The sequence below is a fragment of the Carassius gibelio genome, chromosome B20 (assembly GCF_023724105.1).
Source record: "Carassius gibelio isolate Cgi1373 ecotype wild population from Czech Republic chromosome B20, carGib1.2-hapl.c, whole genome shotgun sequence".
Classification (NCBI taxonomy): Eukaryota; Metazoa; Chordata; class Actinopteri; order Cypriniformes; family Cyprinidae; genus Carassius; species Carassius gibelio.
Genome location: NC_068415.1, coordinates 27,044,534 through 27,066,019, shown reverse-complemented (window position 1 = coordinate 27,066,019; position 21,486 = coordinate 27,044,534). Strand labels below are relative to the sequence as shown.

General features: G+C 43.0%; 1 protein-coding gene and 2 pseudogenes across 2 annotated transcripts; 1 reads left to right on the top strand and 2 right to left on the bottom strand.

Moving 5' to 3' along the window:
• The first annotated feature begins 570 nt into the window (after positions 1–570).
• LOC127983480 (uncharacterized) lies at positions 571–5,494 on the top strand. Of its 2 annotated transcripts, XM_052585686.1 has the most exons (5): positions 571–804; positions 2,355–2,435; positions 2,553–2,718; positions 2,817–2,932; positions 4,042–5,494. In XM_052585686.1, the coding sequence occupies exons 3-5, from the start codon at positions 2,553–2,555 to the stop codon at positions 4,852–4,854; spliced, it is 1,095 nt and encodes a 364-aa protein (XP_052441646.1). In that variant the 5' UTR covers positions 571–804; positions 2,355–2,435; the 3' UTR covers positions 4,855–5,494. The 2 variants fall into 2 exon arrangements, with proteins under 2 accessions (XP_052441646.1, XP_052441645.1); XM_052585685.1 differs by lacking the exon at positions 2,355–2,435.
• Positions 5,495–8,446: 2,952 nt separating this feature from the next.
• Positions 8,447–10,390, bottom strand: LOC127983554 (uncharacterized; annotated as a pseudogene).
• A 6,366-nt stretch (positions 10,391–16,756) lies between these two features.
• Positions 16,757–20,322, bottom strand: LOC127983553 (uncharacterized; annotated as a pseudogene).
• Positions 20,323–21,486: the final 1,164 nt, after the last annotated feature.

Below are 21,486 nucleotides of genomic sequence, written 5' to 3'. Positions count from 1 at the left end.
TGGCATGAGAGATGGGATAAGGGTAATAAAGGGTGACATTATATTATATATATATATATATATATATATATATATATATATATATATATATATATATATATATATATATATAAACAAGTAGGCCATGTCAGAACTGCTTATGGTAATAGATATCTCGATTGAGACTTGGACACTGTGCTCTTAATAAATCACTCCAGATGATAGGAAGACATGAATCTGGTCAACACAATCATTGTGGACTTCCAGAAACTGTAGAGCATGTGCTGATTAATTGTAGGGCATATGAAAGGGAAAGAATACAGTTAAAAGAGGAACTGAAATCTGCTGGCATTAATATGACATTACAGAATATATTAAACAGTTGTCATAAAGGTTATAAAGCTCTTATTAATTATCTGAAAAGAACAAATGTAGCCTATATAATAAGATATAGGTAGAATATATATAATTTATAAAATATAATTAAAAAATATATATTTTTTAGCATTTCCCTTGATATCATCCCTCTCAAACTCCATCCCAGTAGGTGGCGGAATATGCACCAAAAGCTGGTTTGCCGACCGACATAAAACATCAAAAGAAGAAGAAGACATTGGTTTGTCAACACCAGAAGAAGAGTTCTTGAAAACAATGAACCCTGACGCGGTGTTGAACAAGCAGCTTGCTTTTCGAGTTGTGTGCGCGTTGATTTGCAGCGATAAACAGAAACAGAAACAGAAAAATAAAAAGAAGCGAATATGGAAGAGAGAATGTCCGGGACGTCGCGAGCAGCCTGGGCTGTCTGTTCTGCAGAGAGAGTTGGAGGTAAATAAATCATTTTGCAGTGGATGCGAGCTTCCTGCTGCGGCTCGAAACTCGCCTGCTTTGTTTTTGCTTCGAATAATTGAAAAGCCAATCTCTGTGTGTAAATTATTCAGGTGGAAACTTTGTTTGTGCTTGTCGTACTATAGATTATGAATGCCAACTCCTCACCTTTCAGTAGGGTGACCAGACGTCTCCGTTTTCCGGGGACGGTCCCGGTTTTTAGCGTCCTGTCCCCGAGATATGTTCCCGTTTTACAGCACGTTCAAAACAACCCGCAAATACGCTGGAAAAATCATATGATTGGATTGGGATTGTTTTCAGCAGCAGAGGGCGCTGCGAGCTGATTACATGGTCACAAGCCATGAAAATCTTGGAAATCACCAGTTATCAAAAGAGACCGCGTTATATATATATATATATATATATATATATGTATATGTATGTATGTATGTGTATGTATGAATATGTATGTATGTATATGTATGTATGTGTATGTATGTATGTGTATGTATGTATGTATGTATATATATGTATGTATATATATGTATGTATATATATGTATGTATATATATGTATGTATATATGTATGTATGTATATATGTATGTATATATGTATGTATATATGTATGTATATATGTATGTATATATGTATATATATATGTATATATGTATATGTATATGTATATATATATATATGTTACACTTGCACAATTACTTTTGCAGAAATCACATGCTTGTAGTCAGCATGAGCCTAAAATGCAAAATATTAACTTTTCTAGGGATAGAAAAAAAATCAATTTCCAGAAACATGTTTGTAAACATAACATTTGAAAGGTTGTAGGTATGTACACACAGTTGTGAAAATCTAAAATACGGTTAGAAAATAACACATTTGTTGTTTTATTTATCATATTTATTGTTTTATTTTAGTGTGTTTTTGTAAAGCGATAATTTTGTTATAATACTAGCCTACTGTTTTGAGATGTTTGTTATTTGCAGGGGTGTAAAATACTTGAATAATTATATTGGATTACTGTACTTAAGTATTATTTTTGAGGTATTTGTACTTTATTCATGTCAAATGTAAAAAAGTATTACTTTTACTTGATTTCATTTCTGAAGAAAGAAAACGGTACTTTTTAAGAAGTACTTTTTTTTTTTTTTTTTTTTAAATCTTATGCACATTAAATATGGAAAACAGAAACTCAAAAGTGCTTTTGATGTGAAAGAACCAATGAGGTTTGTTTTCACACATCAAGCACACACATTCAGCTTCAGTTATAACTTTAACCAGGTACATTTCTGGCATCAAAAGTTTGCTATCAGATCTGAGGAAGCATTTCGAGGTAGCAAAGTTGTGTATATATATAATATGTATAAACACATTTAAAAATAGTGAATTAAATATTGATTAAAGCTGAATTTGTAGTTGTGTGTGTGTGTGTGTGTGTGTGTATATATATATATATATATATATATGTCAATTTTTTTGATATATTTGCTGCAGCCCTGATCAAACACATGTCTGTAATTATCATGTGCTCCTTCAGATGGTTCAGGTGTGTTTGATCAGGGTCTACTCTGCAGGAAGCTAGATCTCCAGGAACAGGGTTGGGCACCCCTGTCTTAAAGTTACTATAAATGAACATGTAAAGCAAATATATTTTAAAATAAATTCCATGTGGAGCATGTCCCTGATCCGTGCGATGTTCTTCTCACCCCCCTAAACCTGTCTGCATCTCTGATAGATGACCGATGAGGATGGGTTTGGGGAGCTGCTGAGGATGACAGCAGAGGAGTTTGAGTTTCTGCTGCAGATGGTCGGACCCCTCATTACAAAGCAGCACACAAAAATGAGACGGGCGATATCTTCAAGAGATCGCCTATCTGTGACCTTGCGGTTTTTGGCAACAGGTGGGTCTGCCAGGGGGATATCAGCATAGCTACCGATTTAACTATTTTCCATTTTAAGAGTCTGTTAGTGTGCACTTTGTAATTTATCTCTCATGCAGGCAAAACATTCAGTTCCCTCAGTGCACTGTACAGGATTGGGGCCAGCACTATTTCAAAGATAGTTATGGAGACCTGTGGTGCTCTATACCAGCTTATGAAAACAGACTTCCTGAAGGTAAGCTCTTTTCAGTGAGATGAGTTCCATTGAACTTGTTAGGACGTGATAATGTATGGTGATTCGTGACCATGCAATGAGAAGTCATGGCCTCAAGATCATATGTTGAGGAAACAACTTTTAATGTGTAAACAACCATAACAACCTGGGATTATCAGAAATTGTAATAAAAGATAACAAAGTCTCCACTTCAATAACATTTTATTTTGTATTAATGATGACAGTGTGACATTAAGATATGGCTATATTATATTGCAGATGCAAATGTGTAGACAGCATTCAAATGAAGTTAGAAATGAAGTTAGTTTGAAATGGACCATTATAGCCTGAAATAAATGTTAAGTTACTGTAAAGTGAAGTTTACTCATGTAAATGATTAACTTAGTCATATAAAAGTAACTCTTTTTGTGGCAAGATGGTCAGATATTTACAGTATTTAAAATAGCTAATGCACAACATCGACTGCATGGGTGAAGAGAAGCATGAACCTAAGGGGGAAATAAAATAAAAATATAACTAAATATATTATACAGAAATATTAAACCACAAAAAGAAAAAGTTTTAAGAGATTTTGGGATGGCGTGAATAAAAATATTTTTCATATGAATTGTTTTTCATATATTAATAACACATTTCATACTTCATAATTCTGTCAAAGACAAAAGGTATCTATACATTGTGCATACTATAATATAGCCATGTCTTAACTGGCTTTGTTATTCTTTATTCATAATAAAATGTTATGTAAAAATGGTCAAGTTAATTTGTTGTGGCCACAGCAAACACAAGTGAACTGAACATGTTCTGTCCTGGTCACCGTGTTTCAGTTAAACATCTGAATGTGTCTTTTACTGTTGATTTCCAATACTAGACACAAACATGAAATGCTCTGTTAAGCGATATATCTAAAACCTATATTTAATTGTGATAGGGTTCTGCTTTCATTTGTCTGTGATTATTTTGTAATACAAGTCTAGTCATAAAGTGACAAGTCATAAGTGTCAAATCATGAATTCATATTCACAGTACTTACTTTTTTATCATGTGTGAGAAAAATATAAGAATCAGTGTACAAATCTTTCTTAACAGTTTTTCTTTTCTTTTGCTAGACCCCGTCAACAGAGACAGAATGGCGGGAAATAGCCCAGGACTTTGAATCGAAATGGCAATTTCCACATTGCCTAGGTGCACTTGGAGGAAAACAGATTTATATACAGCCTCCAGTAAAAAGTGGCTGCCTTGACAATAACAACAAGGGCAGGGTATATGTGACAATAATGGCTGCTTTGGATGCAAACCACAAGTTCATTTATGCCAGTTTGGAAACCCAAGAGAAGGTCTCTGATGCTGGACTGTTCGCTCACTCGGACTTGTGTAAAGCGATGGATCAGGGTCTGCTGAATTTTCCTCCACCTGAACCATTGCCCAACAGTGACATAACAATGCCGTACATGTTTGTGGGTGATGAGACGCATCCTTTAAGGCCTGATCTCATGACGCCATATCCAAATCAAGAGATGGACCACAGTCAGGGCGTACTAAACTATCGTCTTTCAAGGGCACGCAGAGTTGCAGAAAATGCATTCAGCATTCTAGCAAGCAGGTTAAGGGTTTTCAGGAACACCATATTCTTGGAGCCTGACAAAGTGGAGAAGATCACTATGGCCTCTCTATGCATCCATAACTTCCTCTGCGAGCGCAGGTCTGAGGCATATACACGTCCAGCATTTGCAGATTTGAAGAATGGGGACCACAGCACAGCTGAAGGAACCTGGAGGAATCCAGGGCACGGGACTTGTCAGCTGCTTGAGCAAACAGAGGAACACAATGCATTAGCTATGGCAGAAGTGCAACGAAATCTTCTGCGTGATTATTTTGTCTTGCCGGCAGGTTGCATTCCTTCACCAGAGGAACACATTTAGTATTATAAGAATGTTGGACTAGTATTTTTGTATTGGAGAACACTCAAATGTCAAATGCATTTTTTAGTACTCTTCACAATACGCATAGTTTCTAAGCAGCTTTACAGAAAAATATTTTGTGTGAGGGAGAGATTCTGACAGAATGCCTCTATGCTATTTAAAAAAAATAATAATAATTTTTAAGTGCATTTACAGAACTGTGGTTCTGTTGTGGTACTTTTAGTACAGAATGTTATGTAGATATTATACATGGTTCCTACAGGTTTTGGAAAAATATGGAATTTGAATAAAGTAATTTCCAGTTCTGGAAAAGTATGGGAAAAAGAAAGCAGAGTATATATATATATATAAAATAAAAAAATTATAATAAATTTATTATACAAGAAGTAGCAGCTGTTTAGTGATTCTTTCGTGGTGAAATGCACTTTGCACTTTCATTTCGCATTTTTGGTTTCTTCTCACAATATTATTAGCGCCATACTACATAGTCTCAAGGACCTTTGTAAAAATAAAAAAATATACAGACTTTTGTCAAGACAAGTCACCTTTATTTATATAGTGCTTTTAATAAAACAGATTGAGTCAAAGCTACTGTGTGTCAATAATGGAAAATGACAATTAAAGGCGGTTCATCATTGAATTCAGTGTTGTCATCATCTCAGTTTATTTAAAATAGTATCTGTGCTATCATTTGAAGTGCACAAAGTGTCCTCAACTAACCAAGCCAGAGGCGACAGCGGCAAGGAACCGAAACTCCATCGGTGACAGAATGGAGAAAAAAACCTTGGGAGAAACCAGGCTCAGTTGGGGGCCAGTTCTCATCTGACCAGACGAAACCAGTTGTTCAATTCCAGGCTGCAACAAAGTCAGATTGTGCAGAAGAATCATCTGTTTCCTGTGGTCTTGTCCTGGTGGTCATCTGAGACAAGGTCTTTACAGGGGATCTGTATCTTGGACTCATCTAATTGTCAAATGCAGCCTAAAAATCCTTTAACAGTTTTGGATATTAGAAACATATTAGTATGTTATGTTTAAGCCAGGTTAAAGAGATGGGACTTTAATCTAGATTTAAACTGCAAGAGTGTGTCTGCCTCCCGAACAATGTTAGGTAGGTTATTCAAGAGTTTAGGCGGCAAATAGGAAAATTATCTGCTGCCCTCAGTTTATTTTGATATTCTAGGTATTATCAAATTTCCAGAGTTTGAGAACTCATGAAGCACTGAGGCTTTACTCTGACTGTTTCGAAAGTGTCTCGAAAACAGCCCCGATAGATTCAAGTTATGTGCGCAAATAAAAGCCTAACTGTGCGTTTGTTAAATTTCTGTCTGATAAATTATTTACCTATTAAACTATTATGCAATTTAATACCAGTGCATATATTAATATGATGTAATAGATGAATAATGTACACACATGAATTGTTGACCTCTTGCCCTGGACTGATTTCTTGCACAGCCCGTACTTCAGCGTTGATTCCTCTGTATGTGACGATGACGTTGGGACAGCAGCTGTGGTTCAAGAGAGCAATGCTGAGACAGCAACAGAGACACAACAGGGAATGTGTGAGGTGGAAAAGTGTCAGAAAGAAGCTCAGAGTTTAGAGAGTTAGAACAGGATAAAAATAGAAAAGGGAAATATGAGACTATAAATGAGAAAATATCCTCACTCTGGGATGTTTTTCTAATAACACAAATGCTGGGTTGAATCTGATGGGTAAGGAAGCTGGGTTTATTTGAGCCAATATAGATTGATAATAATTTGCAATCAGTAACCCAACAGTGCTACAGTTTGTTGTAAATGTAGTTGTGTACTCCTTAAAATTATGGAAGCATATGGGTAGCAATATTCAATTTGGAATGCAATATGCAAAATGGCAATGCATTTCTGTATTTACATTTACATTGTCCAATACATTTGTGCAACGTTTGGTGCAAAATGAAAATTAAATTACATAATTTTCATTTTCCATTCCACACGCTAGTTTTAATATGTAAAATGAATACTAATTTTAACGCTTTATAAGTTGCAAAATGAAAAAGTATTACAAAAATGATTAGATATGTATAACATATTCAAGCAAAAACTGTGGCAAAATTATCATTCAAATGCAATTTTTCTTAATTGCATTAACACTCAGGCCGGTGACACACTGGCTGCGTGGCGTGAGCACCGCGTGTCTGAAGCGTCCCAGAAGCGTGGTGGATTCTGTGTCTTTACACACCAGAAGCATGCCTGACGCGGCACTGGCGCGCTGCTGCTGTAGAGGGAGACCGTTGACAGACCAGGCTCTTGTCTGCATGACAACTTTTTTTTACACACCTACGCCTACTGATAAAAGACACCGTCAAAAGTATTGACGGTGAAATAGGTTATGTTTGACAGGTGCAATATTTGAAAATCGATAATTATTTATTTTTTTAATTACATTTATATCTGAATTTATGTCAACCTATAGACTTTCAAATATCAAAATATCATGAATTCATATGTATTTGTGTACAAAATGACATAAAAACACATTTTCCTATTATATTTTGCCTGGAAACGCTTCCAACACGTGTGGCGTGTCTCGGTAAAGATAGGCGTCGGTTCTATTTCTAGCATGCGCGCGTTTTCCGCGGGGCTCAAGACGCTTGCACCACGCATCCAGTGTGACGCCAGCCTCACAGTCAAGACACTTACGATTGCATTTTCATTCAATGTCCTGAAATGAATGTAGCAAAATTCAATATGCACATTGAAAATGCATTCCGAGCCAATCACGTCTCTGCCCCCTCCCTCCATGGGGAATAGATAGTAAATATAAAAAGTAAACTACTGCGCTTGGTTTTCTTTTTACGAAAAAAATATATATATTTGGTGAAACTTTTTGATTTGTGGGGCTCATCTCTGTGCTCATCTGCTGAAATGTACATAATATACAGTAATATATTGTATTAATTAGATGGCGAATTTAATATCTTGAGGCAATAAAAGACTAAAATAAAAGTTAGTGCGCTGAGCCACGTTAATCAGTTTTCTTTTCTTTAACAGATTTCTGAGGGAAACCGCGTGAAACCTTGAGCGTTCGTTCATATTTTACATCTGCTTAACTGTCTATATAGTTTGCATAATCACCAATAAAGTGTAATCTGAGATCTGAGGTCTTATATCATAGTATAAATTGATTGAGAAGCGTTCCTCGTCATTGGAGAATCCTGCAGTGTGACGTGAGGGGATCAATAGGTTACTGTCGTAACCCCGGTTCTCTGAAACATCGATTGGAGAGATTCACCTATGGGAAGGGCATCCGTACCTGACCTCTGCAGAAGCATCCAATTGCACCAAGTCTGGCTAGACAGACAGAAGCGCGCAGCCAATGCCAGGTAAGGGCCCGCCCCCTTACCTAGGGGTATAATAATGGCTGCAGCGCTGCTATTCCCCAGTTAAGCATATTCGCTTCTCGTGTGGCAAGCGGGGCAAAGCTGGTGGATCTCTCCACTCGATGTTTCAGAGAACCGGGGTTACGACAGTAACCTATTGTTCTCTTTCATCATCTCGTGTTCGAGATCCACCTATGGGAGAGACATGGACAGCTCCCCGATTACCCAATACACTCACAGTGAGGTTCTGAAAGCCAGAGAAGGACGGTCGCCCCAGAGAGGCGGTGCCTGACACGTCCCATACTCATGAACCTGCAATACTGATGCACAGTCGTGACTGCTGTGCATATGCAGCACATGAAAAAATGTTAGCATCACACACATGATAACCAATGTGCATATAAATACACCCAGAAAAAGGAATGTAAAAACATGCTAGTGACAGGGATGTGCATGGCCAGCCGGCCCATTCACTCCTTCTTCACCTCTTCCAGCGGGGTTGCAGGGAAGGGCTAAGAGGACCCCACCCCTAAAACCGAATGTGCTACCGAGATGCTGGTGACAACCAGCCAGTAATAACGCACAAAGGTATAAGGAGAAGACCAAATGGCAGTGGAGCAGATGTCCTTTAGCGACGCTCCCTGGTGGCTGCATTCCCTTTGATTCATTAGCCAAAGCTATAGCATTCACAAGCCAATGTGAGAGGCGTTGCTTAGAAATAGGATTCCCTCCATGAGTGGATGCCCATGAAATAAAGAGCTGGTCGCTCTTCCGGAAAGCACTAGTCCTGTTCATATATGTCCGTAAAGCACGGACGGGACACAGAGCATTTAGCCTCTCATCCTCCGGGGAGGAAAAAGGTGGAGGGTCAAAAGCGGACAGCTCCAACACCTCTGAAGTGAACGCAGGGAAGCACTTCGGCATGAAGGCCGGATTAGGCTTAAGGGAAACCATATCTCCACTAAGAGAAAATTTAGTGCACGAGGGATGAACCGAAAGTGCATGTAGCTCACTGACACGTTTGACTGATGCCAAGGCCAAGAGCAAAGCTGTCTTGAAGGACAGCAGCTTTAGGGAAATACTTCCAAGAGGTTTAAAAGGATACTGAGACAGAGCCTCCAACACCATGGAGAGGTCCCACTCAGGCACCCTTCATAAATCTGCGGATTAGATGATGTTGCCCGACTGTATGAGCCATATTCATTTGGTATTGTATGTAGTTTTATTCCTGTGCCACTAGTGGGCTGGATGTGTTTTGTGGCCCAGCTGATCTCAGGTCAGCCAGGTATGTCATTTAACCCAGAGGAAACGCAGACACAGGTGTTGCTGATTTGGGAAGCAAACAGTTTTCGACTGTGCTTTTGTGTCTTGCATTGATAGGAAAGAATACGGTTTGTTGTTTTGGTTATGTATTATGAGTCAAGATATTGCCGCTGTATGATATACGGTGGAAAATAAATCTGCTAGATAATAGTAACATTACTGAACTCTCCGTTTGTATTATGTGAGGTCATTATGGCCGAAAAGGAAAAAGGTCAACTTGGACTTGAGACTGAACTTTGTGTGGATGTAGGGGTAAAATCTGTAACTGAAAAACGTGTGGTTAAATTAACACCCAAAGCTTTGTTGGAAAAAATAAGTGCATTAGAAAAGGAAAGAAAGTCTAAATTTAGTAAACTGTTGAACGCAAAAACATTTATTGCTAAACTGATGGAAGATAAAGAGCATGTAAGTGAGGTTGAAAATGAATTTAACATGTTCAATAAGTTGTGTGACGAGATAAATCATGTACATACATCTTTGTTGGGTTTATTGCCTACTGATGAAGCAAACAAACATGAAATATGGTACCAAGCTAAAATTTTGAATTTTAATGACTTTTTTGTGGGTACAAAACAATGGTTGTATGACAGTAAAGCTTGTTCAATTACTAAAGTGGATGATGATCATGATGATTTGCTGGGTCAAATTGAAATTCAAACTGTTGATGCCAATGCTGTAAATGGAAATGAGGTTGATGCCAGCAATGGAAGGAGTGCTGCTGGTGGAAGGAATGAGGAAGAGGATGATCATATTCAACCTCAAGACAGCATTTCAAACGTGCAGTCAAGGCACCATGGCTCAAGTAGCAGTTCCTCCAGTAGCAGATCTTCCACTTCTTCAGCCAGACGCATGGCGAAGGCGGAACAGGCCGCACTCTTGGCTCGAGCTGCTGCCTTAAAGGATAAGCATGCATTGGAGGAGCAGGAGCTCATCTTGAGGAGAAAAAAGGAGCAGCTTGAGTTGGACATTGAGATAGCTGCCACTTCTGCTAAGCTAGAAGTGCTACAGGGTGGTAGCAGCGTCCATTCAAGGCGATCTGCTGGAATGGCTTCCTATATTGGAGAGGGGGCTAGATCTGAGCTCCTGCCCACCTCTCTTAATCCACAGGCCTCAATATTTGTTGCTCTGCAATCACAGCAACATGTATCTCTACCACTACAAAGCAATGCTTCACCATCAGCCACGCCAATTATCTTGCAAAAGCCAACTGTCATTCAAGGCTCTCAACCTTCTCGGTTACAATCAAAGACAGCTTTCAGTCAAAGCTTTCAGCCCACTCTAGACCAACAAGTATTTCAACCCCTGCAAGACCAATATCAGACAGCAGGTCTCCTCAATTTGCTGCAACAACAGAATGACATAACAGCTCTCCTTGTTAAAATGCAAACGTTACATTTGCTGCCGAGCCGAGAAATTCCAATTTATGATGGAGATCCTCTAAGGTTGAACACATTTATAAAAGCATTTGAACATTGCGTGGAAGCAAACACCAGCTGTAAAGGAGACTGTTTGTACTATCTTGAGCAATTTACTAGGGGACAACCAAGGGATATTGTGCACAGCTGCCTTCATATGACTGCAGATAAAGGATTTGCTGTTGCAAAAAAATTGCTAAAGGAGCACTTTGGAAATGAGTTTAAGATAACCGAGGCCGACATGGAGAAGGTCATAGGATGGCCAAGTATCAAAGCTGAGGACCCCAAAGCGCTCAAAGCTTATGGACTTTTCCTACGTGAGTGTTCCAATGCTATGGATGATCTTCAGTACTTGGAAGAGCTTAACATGCCAGCAAACATTAAGAGTCTGAGTCAGAAGCTTCCGTATAAACTCAGAGACAAATGGAGAGCAAAGGCATGTGAGATACTGGAGAAAACTGGTCGAAGAGCACGGTTTTCAGACATTGTTGAGTACATTGAGCGCCAGGTCAGAATCACTTCAGATCCCGTCTTTGGTGACATACAGGACACTTCACCTGTTATCAAAGGAGCTATAAAAGTAAGTAAGTCACAGGTGAAACCTCAGCTGGGAAGAAACAGCTTTGCAACACAGGTGGTCATTGAAGATGGATACAGCAAACCAGATAGTAACAAGAAGGAAAAGACTCAGAACAAAGTGACATCCTTTACCAAGACCTATTCTATTTCCTGTCTGTATTGTGCTGCTGCTAATCATGTTTTGGAACGATGTTTTAAACTAGGAAGAAAGACACACAGGGAGAAACTGGACTACCTAAAGGAGAAAGGTTTGTGTTTTAGTTGTTTGTGCACAGGACACTTGAGTAAGAATTGCGACAGGCGCATCATTTGCAACAAGTGCAACCGAACGCACCCCAGTGTTTTGCACATAGGAGAGAAGGAAAGGTTTATTCAAAAGGTTCAGAAAGATGGTGAGCAGAAAGTTACTGAGCAGTCAAATACTTCTGACAGCTATACAGCATCCTCTGCTTGTTGTCTTACAGGGGCTGGCCACTGCAATGGAATTCTTCCCATTTTCCCTGTTAAGGTAAAGTGCTTAAAGGGAAACAAGGTTATTGAAACCTATGCTTTTCTGGACCCAGGGAATACAGGAACTTTCTGCACCAGGAAGCTCACTGACAAGTTAAACATGGAAGGACGCAAATGCAAGATTCATATTCGCACCTTGGGCCATAATAACGCAGTAGAAAGTTCCATTGTTGATGGCTTGGAAATTTCTGGATTTTTTTGGTGAGTGCTTCTATCCACTTCCCAAAGTGTGTACCCAGAAAGAGATGCCTGTCTCCACAGCAAACATAACCAGTGAAAGGGAGCTGAGAAAATGGCCTTATTTAGAGGATGTAAAAATTCCCCATATAAATGCTGACGTTGACCTGTTAATTGGCACAAACGCCTCCAAGTTGATGGAGCCTTGGGAGGTGATTAACAGTTGTGAAGGGGAAGGACCCTACGCTATCAGAACCCTATTGGGATGGGTGATAAATGGTCCGTTACGGGGATGTAGCGACTGTGTAAGTGACCACCCTTCAGTTTGTGCCAACAGAATTGCCATTGACAGAATCGAAGAACTGTTAACTAACCAGTACATCTATGATTTCAATGAGCAAGCTTCTGCAGAACAGGAAGAAATGTCAAGGGAAGAAAAGAAGTTTGTGGAGATAATGGAAAGCTCTGCTCAACTTCAAAACGGACACTACACATTTCAAATGCCTTTTAAAGGGAAAGATGTTTCGATGCCAAACAACCTTGGTGTTGCCATGCAACGTGTTCGTGGTCTAAAAAGAAGACTTCAGAAAGACGCAGGCTTTCATGAAGAGTACAACAACTTTCTTGCTGATGTCATTAGTAATGGCTATGCTGAAGAAGTGCCGAAGCATCAGTTGGAAACGCCAACAGGGAAGGTGTGGTATATCCCGCACCACGGCGTGTACCATCCACGGAAAGGAAAGTTACGAGTGGTGTTTGACTGTGGAGCAGAGTACAAAGGGATCTCGCTCAACAGTCAGCTCTTGCAAGGACCAAACCTCACCAGCTCATTGGTTGGAGTTCTTATGAGGTTTAGACAGGAACAGGTGGCCATAATGGCGGATATAAAAGCTATGTTCCACCAGGTTAAGGTGGCAGAGAAACTCAGGGACTACTTAAGATTCTTATGGTGGCCACAAGGTAACCTGGAGCATGGTCTTGTAGAGCATCGCATGACTGTCCATTTATTTGGAGCTGTTTCATCACCCAGTGTTGCCTGCCTTGCTCTTAGAAAAAACTGCTGAAGACAATCAGGTCAACTTTCCAACAGAAGTGATTGAAACGGTCAACCGAAACTTCTATATGGATGATTTACTGAAGAGTTTACCCTCTGAAGAAGATGCAGTCACCATGGTTAAAAACATTATAACCATTTGCGGCAGAGGAGGGTTTACCCTCACTCAATGGATTAGTAATAGTCGAAAAGTACTGCAAAGCCTCCCAGAGGATCTCAAGTCCAAGAACCTGTATGAGCTTGATCTGGACATGGATAAGCTGCCGTTGGACAGAGCTTTGGGTTTGCAGTGGTGTATCGATACGGATACTTTCAAATTCAAGCTGAAAGTCAAGGAGAAGCCGGCAACAAAACGAGGCATGCTATCCATCATCAGTTCCGTCTACGATCCATTGGGGTTCCTCGCACCCGTAGTACTCCCTGCCAAGCTGTTGTTGCAGGGGTTATGCAGGACGAAGTGTGATTGGGATGATCCAATACCTCCAGCTTTTCAGCAGAAGTGGAACAAATGGCTGATAGATCTTGAAAAGGTGGCATATTTCAAAGTCCACAGATGTGTGAAGCCTGCAGGATTTGGGAGGACTATGAGTGCCTAATTGCATCACTTCGCCGATGCGAGCGATAACGGCTATGGTACGGCTACTTATTTGAGGTTGCAGAACATGGATGAGATGGTTCATGTTACTTTCTTATTTGGTAAAGCCCGAGTGGCCCCCCTAAAGACTGTCACCATTCCCCGCTTAGAGCTCACCGCTGCCGTTGTTGCAGTACGAGTGGACAAGATGCTTCAATCGGAGCTCCAGTTTCCACTTAAGAAGACTTGCTTTTGGACTGATAGCACATCAGTTCTTAAGTATATAAAGAATGTGGACCGAAGATTTCAAACCTTTGTAACAAACAGGGTAACCACCATCAGGGACAACTCGGAAATTGAGAAGTGGAGATACGTTCCAACATCCCTGAACCCTGCTGATGATGCTTCACGTGGATTGAAGGCAGAAAATCTTGTAAAGCAAAGATGGATAGAAGGCCCGGAATTCCTATGGGAACCAGAAGAAAAGTGGCCAACATTTCCTGGGGATACAAGTGTCACTGCTGATGATCCAGAAGTAAAGAGATGTCTGACGGTCAATGCGATACTTGTTGACACCAACGCCACATCACAACTGATGACCCATTTCTCTGATTGGCAAAGATTGAAAGTTGCAGTTGTGTGGCTCATTAAGCTGAAAGGAACTCTGCTCAAACTGAAAGAAAAAAGAAAAGAGTTGGAGCAAGCAAACACCAGTGCTATTGGAGCAGCAAGGTTGGATGTGCAAAAGGAGATGCAAGCTTTCTTAAGATCGCTTGGGAATCAGAAGGTGTCTCTGGAAGATCTCTTGGAGGCTGAGACCTCCATAATCGCTTTTTGCCAGCAAGAGAGATTCCCTACGGAATTTGCTGCACTAACCTCTGGCAACTCACAAGTGCCAAGAAGTAGCAGCATCCTCAAATTGGATCCGGTTCTAGAAGGAGGAGTTCTACGAGTTGGGGGACGGCTGAAAAAGGCAGCAATCCCTGAGGACATTAAACACCCCCTCAACTTGTCAAAGGACCAACATATCTCCGATCTTATCCTTCGTCATGTCCATTTTCAGCTTGGACATGGAGGTAGAAATCATGTGCTTTCTGCTACAAGGAGAAAATACTGGATCACAAGTGGACCTACTGCAGTAAGGAAGATCATATCAAGACGCCTCATTTGTAAGCGCCATGGTGGAAAAACTGGTGAGCAAAAAATGGCAAACTTGCCAGAAGAGAGAGTGGTTCCTGATTTACTGCCATTTACTAATGTTGGTGTAGATTACTTTGGGCCAGTTGACGCTAAAAGAGGGCGTAGCATCGTGAAAAGATATGGAGTAGTATTCACTTGCATGGCGAGCAGGGCTTTGCACCTGGAAGTGGCCTATTCTCTTGACACCGACTCGTGCATCAATGCTTTGCGACGGTTCATCTGTCGAAGAGGACAAGTCTCGCATTTGAGATCTGACAATGGCACCAACTTTGTGGGTGCAGAATGGGAGCTGCGAGAAGCCTTAGCCTCTTTGAATCATGACCGCATTGATAGAGCCTTGTCTAGGAAGGGAATCAAGTGGAGCTTTAACCCTCCAGCTGGATCACATCACGGTGGCGCATGGGAGCGTATGATACGGATGATCAGGAAGATCTTGTGCTCTGTGCTCCGTCAGCAAACCTTGGATGACGAAGGGTTCCATACCGTGCTCTGTGGAGCTTAAACTATGCTCAACGATCGCCCCATCACAGGACTGTCAGAGGATCCCAACGATCTTGAGGCCTTGACGCCAAACCATCTGCTCCTCCTTAAAGGAAAACCAGTTTTCCCACCAGGAATGTTCGACAAAAGGGATGTTTACGCAAGAAGAAGGTGGAAACAATCCCAGTACATCTCTGATCTCTTTTGGAAGAGGTGGATCCGCGAGTACTTACCGCTTTTACAGGAGCGTCAAAAATGGAACCAGGAGAAGAGGAATTTTGTACCTGGAGACCTGGTCATGGTTGCGGACTCCACAGCACCACGTGGGTCATGGATGCTAGGAAGAGTCTTGGAAACTTTGCCTGATAAGAGAGGTCTGGTACGTGTGGTTCGTTTGAAGACCAGGACAAACATAATTGAACGACCCATAACTAAGATATGCTTGCTCAATGAAGCTAAAGAGTAATTGGTTCCCATTCATATAAGCTATATTTTTGGTTTTTATGGCTCTTTTGAATTTGGTGTAATTGCTCTGGCAGATGCAATTAGGGGCTGGAGTGTATGAGCCATATTCATTTGGTATTGTATGTAGTTTTATTCCTGTGCCACTAGTGGGCTGGATGTGTTTTGTGGCCCAGCTGATCTCAGGTCAGCCAGGTATGTCATTTAACCCAGAGGAAACGCAGACACAGGTGTTGCTGATTTGGGAAGCAAAAAGTTTTCGACTGTGCTTTTGTGTCTTGCCTTGATAGGAAAGAATACGGTTTGTTGTTTTGGTTATGTATTATGAGTCAAGATATTGCCGCTATATGATATACGGAGGAAAATAAATCTGCTAGATAATAGTAACATTACTGAACTCTCCGTTTGTATTATGTGAGGACGCAAGGGCACACGTCTAAACTTAATCCGTTTTATTAGCAACCAGTAACGTTACTAGACTTCGTTTAGGACTTAGTCAGTACACCGACTGTTGAGCCCTCAAAGCCCACATGAAAGGCCGAAATCGCAGCCAAGTAGACCTTAATTGTGGAAAAAGACTTGCCTTTTTCCAAGAGGTCTTGGAGGAAACACAAAATATCAGGAACTGAGCACTGATAAGATGTGAGACCACGCCCATCAAACCACCCTTCGAACACTTGCCACTTACTGCCATACAAGAATCGCATAGAAACGGCCCTGGCATTCTGTATAGTAGCAATCACACGCGGCGAAAGCCCCAGTGTGCTTAGGTTCGTCCTCTCACGGGCCACGCCCAAAGAGCCACCCTGTCCGGGTGTGGGTGATAAATCTCCCAGTTCGCTTGGGACAAAAGATCTGTGCAGGGGGGGGGGCGCCACGGCTCGGCATATAACAGAGGGATTATCTCCGCCAGCCATGGTGCTTTGGGCCACCTGGGTGCTATCAGAATGAGAGACAGGCCCTGCTCTCTCACCCTGGCCAGTGTAGGAATTATCAGGCACAGGGGAGGAAAGGCATAAAGCAGCACTCTGGGCCACGGGTGGGCCAGTGCATCTACCCCGAGGGGTGCGTCCACGTCCTTTAGCGAGAAGAACATAGGACAATGGTAGTTTTCGCGCGAGGCGAATAGATCTACGGTTACCTGTCCAAATCTCATCCATAACATATCCACTATCTGCGGGTGAACGCGCCAATCTCCGTAGATTGGGTTTCCACTTGATAGAAGATCCGCGCCTCTGTTTAGAAGGCCGGGAACATGAGTCACGTGTAACGACAGGAAAACCCGTCCGCTCCACACTAGAAGCTTGTAAGCTAGAGCGTGAAGTTTCGACGAGCGCACGCTGGCCTGACGGTTGATATAAGCCACTGTCGTGGTATTTTCGCAGCGTACGAGCACATGATGTCCCTGCAGGCAAGGCAGAAAATGATTCAGAGCTTTCCATACGGCCATAAGCTCTAAATAATTTATGTGCGCTGAACGTAGTCTGCTCGGCCACAGACCGTTCACCGTTCTGTCCTCCTGGGTGGCGCCCCAGCCTGTTAAGGACGCATCTGTCGTCACAACTTTCCGCATCATAACTGTCCCCAGAGGGGTTCCATGTGCGTAAAAGTCTGCGCTCTTCCAGTGGCGCAAGGCTGCCGAGCAGGCGCGCGTCACTATTACAGAGCGGCAAAGATCGCACGTCGGGCTGAAATGTAGTAACAAAACCTATTTCATGAACGCTCTCATTCTCAGGAGTCCCAGCGGTACAACCTGGATTGATGAAGCCATAAGACCCTGCAGCCTGACGCATGTGCGATATTGTACTTTCGCCCCCTCTCTGAACTGCGACAGACAGTTCATTAGAGAGAGAACGCGCTCTTGAGAGAGACGCGCTCGCATGGAGACTGAGTTCAACTCCAAACCCAGGAAAATGACATTCTGACTGGGTGTAAAATTGCTCTTGCTCACATTCACTCTGAACCCGAGAGATGTGATGTGCGTGAGCACACGGCAGGTGTCCTGCAACACTTTCTCTTTTGATTCGGCTATGATTAGCCAATCGTCTATGTCAGAATCCTCATACCTGACATTCTCATGGGTGCTAAACCCGCCTCCGCACACAGACAGAAACACCGGGGGCTTAGACTGAGCCCAAACGGCAGAACTGTGAATTCGTAACATGTGCCTGTTTTATGGCACGGGCGAGCGAGCCATGAGTCAGCATTCTGAAATTGTATTTACTCAAATGTTTGTTTAACACACGAAGGTCCAGAATAGGGCGGAGAGCGCCGTCCTTTTTTGGGACCAGGAAATAACGAGAATAAAATCCCTGATTGGGGGGCACCACCTGAATCGCTCCCTTGTTTAGGAGGGAGGATATTTCCTCTTTCAGAATGTGTGAGGCGTTCTCTTCTGAGTGTGAAGAGAGAACGCCGTTGAAATGCGGGGGTTTCATTGCAAACTGCAGTCTGTATCCCTGCAATATAGTACGCATCACCCAGTCGGGAGCCGAAACAGTTTGCCAAGCCCATTCGTGATTCGCAAGTGTTCCCACCCGAGCTGCAGCGGGGCTGTGTAAGCCCAGCTGGTTTATTTGTGATGCAATGGCGCCATCTAGTGGACACACCAGGGGCAACATGCAGGGGTTCAGACAGATTTCCTCTCTCCGCGGGGAGATGGACTCTCTCTGCGGAGAGAGATCCTCTCTCCTTAACGAATTCATTTGATTCGTTTGTTTTAATGTGTTTTTTGTTTTTCTGTGTGTTTTGTGTTGGGGAAACACTGGGGCCGAAGCCTTTATTGGTTGGGTGAGGGGAACAGAGTGTATGCGGTGTGGTGACACTGCTTTTGCACTTTTCCTCACAACAGACCCCCTGAACGTGAGGGGGGAACACACAACGTTCATTAAACACATGGGCTGGGCAGCCTCGAACGGAGAGGAATCGATCCATCCGCGGGAGACCCTGGGTCCGAAGGGCTCGTGGCCCATGAACGCGGACTCGATGCCTCCATCAATCGAACATCAGGCAGGTCACTTACGTTTCGAGTCGATGGGGGTAGGGTTAGAGGGTCCTCCAGCCGCGGCGGGAGTCGATTTTTCCCCCTAGGAAGACATAACTTGAAGGCCTCGTCCTCCTTCTTTTTGTCGTCACACCGTTGTTGCATCAATGCGATGGCGGGGCCGAAGAGAGCCCGATCGGGCTCCATCAACGTGCCCGCGATGCGCCGCGTCTCACTGTCAGGAAGGCCTGACAGGTTAAGCCAGAGCGCGCGCTCTCCCACCACAGAAAGCGCCATAGAGCGCCCGCAGGCTTGGACGGCCTGCTGAGCATTACGAAGGATGAGGTCGTTCACCGTGAGGATCTCCTTCCACAAGTGTAGAGGAGGAGTTCGCTTTTTTAGCTGTTGCCCTAATTCGTCCAAAATCTCCACCTGGTAAGCGGAGAGGAGAGACGAGACGTTCAGGGCCCTGACAGCCAAGGCCGAGGACTTGTATGCGGCCTGGTGAACTGAGGCAGAAAAACGGTCCAGCTTGTTGGGCACGGCAAGCTTAGGGGGAGCTTAAGGTGCCTGGCGATGGAATGCTCGATAGCGGGGGGGTCGCCCATACCATGAGCTGCCATATCCTTTATTTCAAGGCCCGAAAGGCCGTGTTTGAAGTCGAGCGGTTCGCTCCAGTTGTGCCTTATATACTTAGCGCACGCTGGAAGGACGGGGAAGAGTTGTTTCCCTGGACCGGGAGGAGATCCCAACACTTTTCCGTCGTAAATATCCCTCTCCTGGTCGGTGGCGCTCTGTGGAGCCGGCCACTCAATGTTGAGGCGAGCGGCCGCTCGCTCACACACTTCCAGGAGGATGGACTGAGGCAGGGCTGCGTTGCCGCTAGCCTGGGGAACGCCAGAGGGCGGGATGGCATCCTCGTCCTCTGAGACCCCGAGAAGGGCTGCATCATCCTCATTGCCGGAACCGGCCGGTTCGTCGCCGAGCATGAGGTTGCCCGCGAAGATGTCCTCTTCGGGGAATGCGGGATTGGGCTGGTCAGCCCAAACAAGTGAGGAGGCGCCCCGGAAGTCCCCCGGTAATGCGTCGTCACCGTGTCCCAGATCTGATTCAGTAAAACCGAGCTCGGAGCACTGGGTCGCTGCAACCTTAAGACGGCGTCGTAAAACATTTTGGGCAGCATAAGGTTATGACTGCAATTTTCCGCGTTCTCCAAGGCTTCTTGAGCGTGTTTAAGGCCCAAGCAAACCACGCAGAAGGTCCTTAGCAGCGATGAGTGCTCCACACGCGGCTGGGCTGGCCCGTGATAGGCTATTCCCCGGAGAAGCATTATGTATAGAAAGCGACATACCGGAGAAGAAATCGGAAAAATCCGTGGCGGGCAGCCGTGGGAGCAGGTGAAAACGACGAGAGCGCGGTGGCCCTAAATGCAGAACACAGCAGAAAAAGCTGAGAAGACGACAGTCACGTCTGGCGGAGGCTGATCAATTGATATGTCCTCCTGAAGACACGAAGGTGAGCATCGTAATCCAACCGAACTGTGTCAATGCAGAGATCGCGAGAAGCGAATGTCAACTGGGGAATAGCAGCGCTGCAGCCATTATTATACCTCTAGGTAAGGGGGCGGGCCCTTACCTGGCATTGGCTGCGTGTTCTGTCTGTCTAGCCAGACTTGGTGCAATTGGATGCTTCTGCAGAGGTCAGGTACGGATGCCCTTCCCATAGGTGGATCTCGAACACGAGATGATGAAAGAGAACCCCAGTATTACAGCACAGCGACACACAAGCCATGACACAAAGTTACAACCGAAAGCAATATATGTCTTCCTTAGATGTAATGTTAGTTCTGTACTTCAGCGTTGGGTAAAATCCCATTATAATCTCCTTTATGGTAGAGAATGCTGCTTAATAGGCTACGGGTAACAGCCTTTATACAGTCTATGGTAAAGACAAAGATGTTGAAATAAACATTCACATTCACACAATCAGCTTTTCCACATGCCCCGATAATCAAAACTTCTGCTTAGCGCCTGCTCCATTTATGCAGATCAGTTTTTGTAACTGTATTACTTAATCCACCTGTTGCTTTGGTCTTCATTAGAAGCCGCTTGCACCACCTGCTGGTGAGCGACTGACAGGAGATGGAGATCATGCCTCTGTGCTCTACTGCTATTCCTGCAGCTCCCGGATGTGAAAGGCCGAATTATCTGCCGAAATTTAACCACTGAATTTGTGGAAGCGAATTTGGAAAGTGAAATAAAATGGACCGAAATTTGCCTGTCGAATATTATACATCCTATTTTTAAACCGATTGAATATTTTGGAAGTGAATTCTGGAACGTGAATATTAATTATTGATTTTTTAATTATGAAAAGGTGTGTGAAATATTTTTTATTGAAATATTCACAGCTTAAAAGAACAACTATGTTAAATTTCAGGACCTAAAAATGCAATCCTTGGAAATACAAGGCATTAAAATGCAAGTACTGTTAATGCAATGAATATTCTTTTC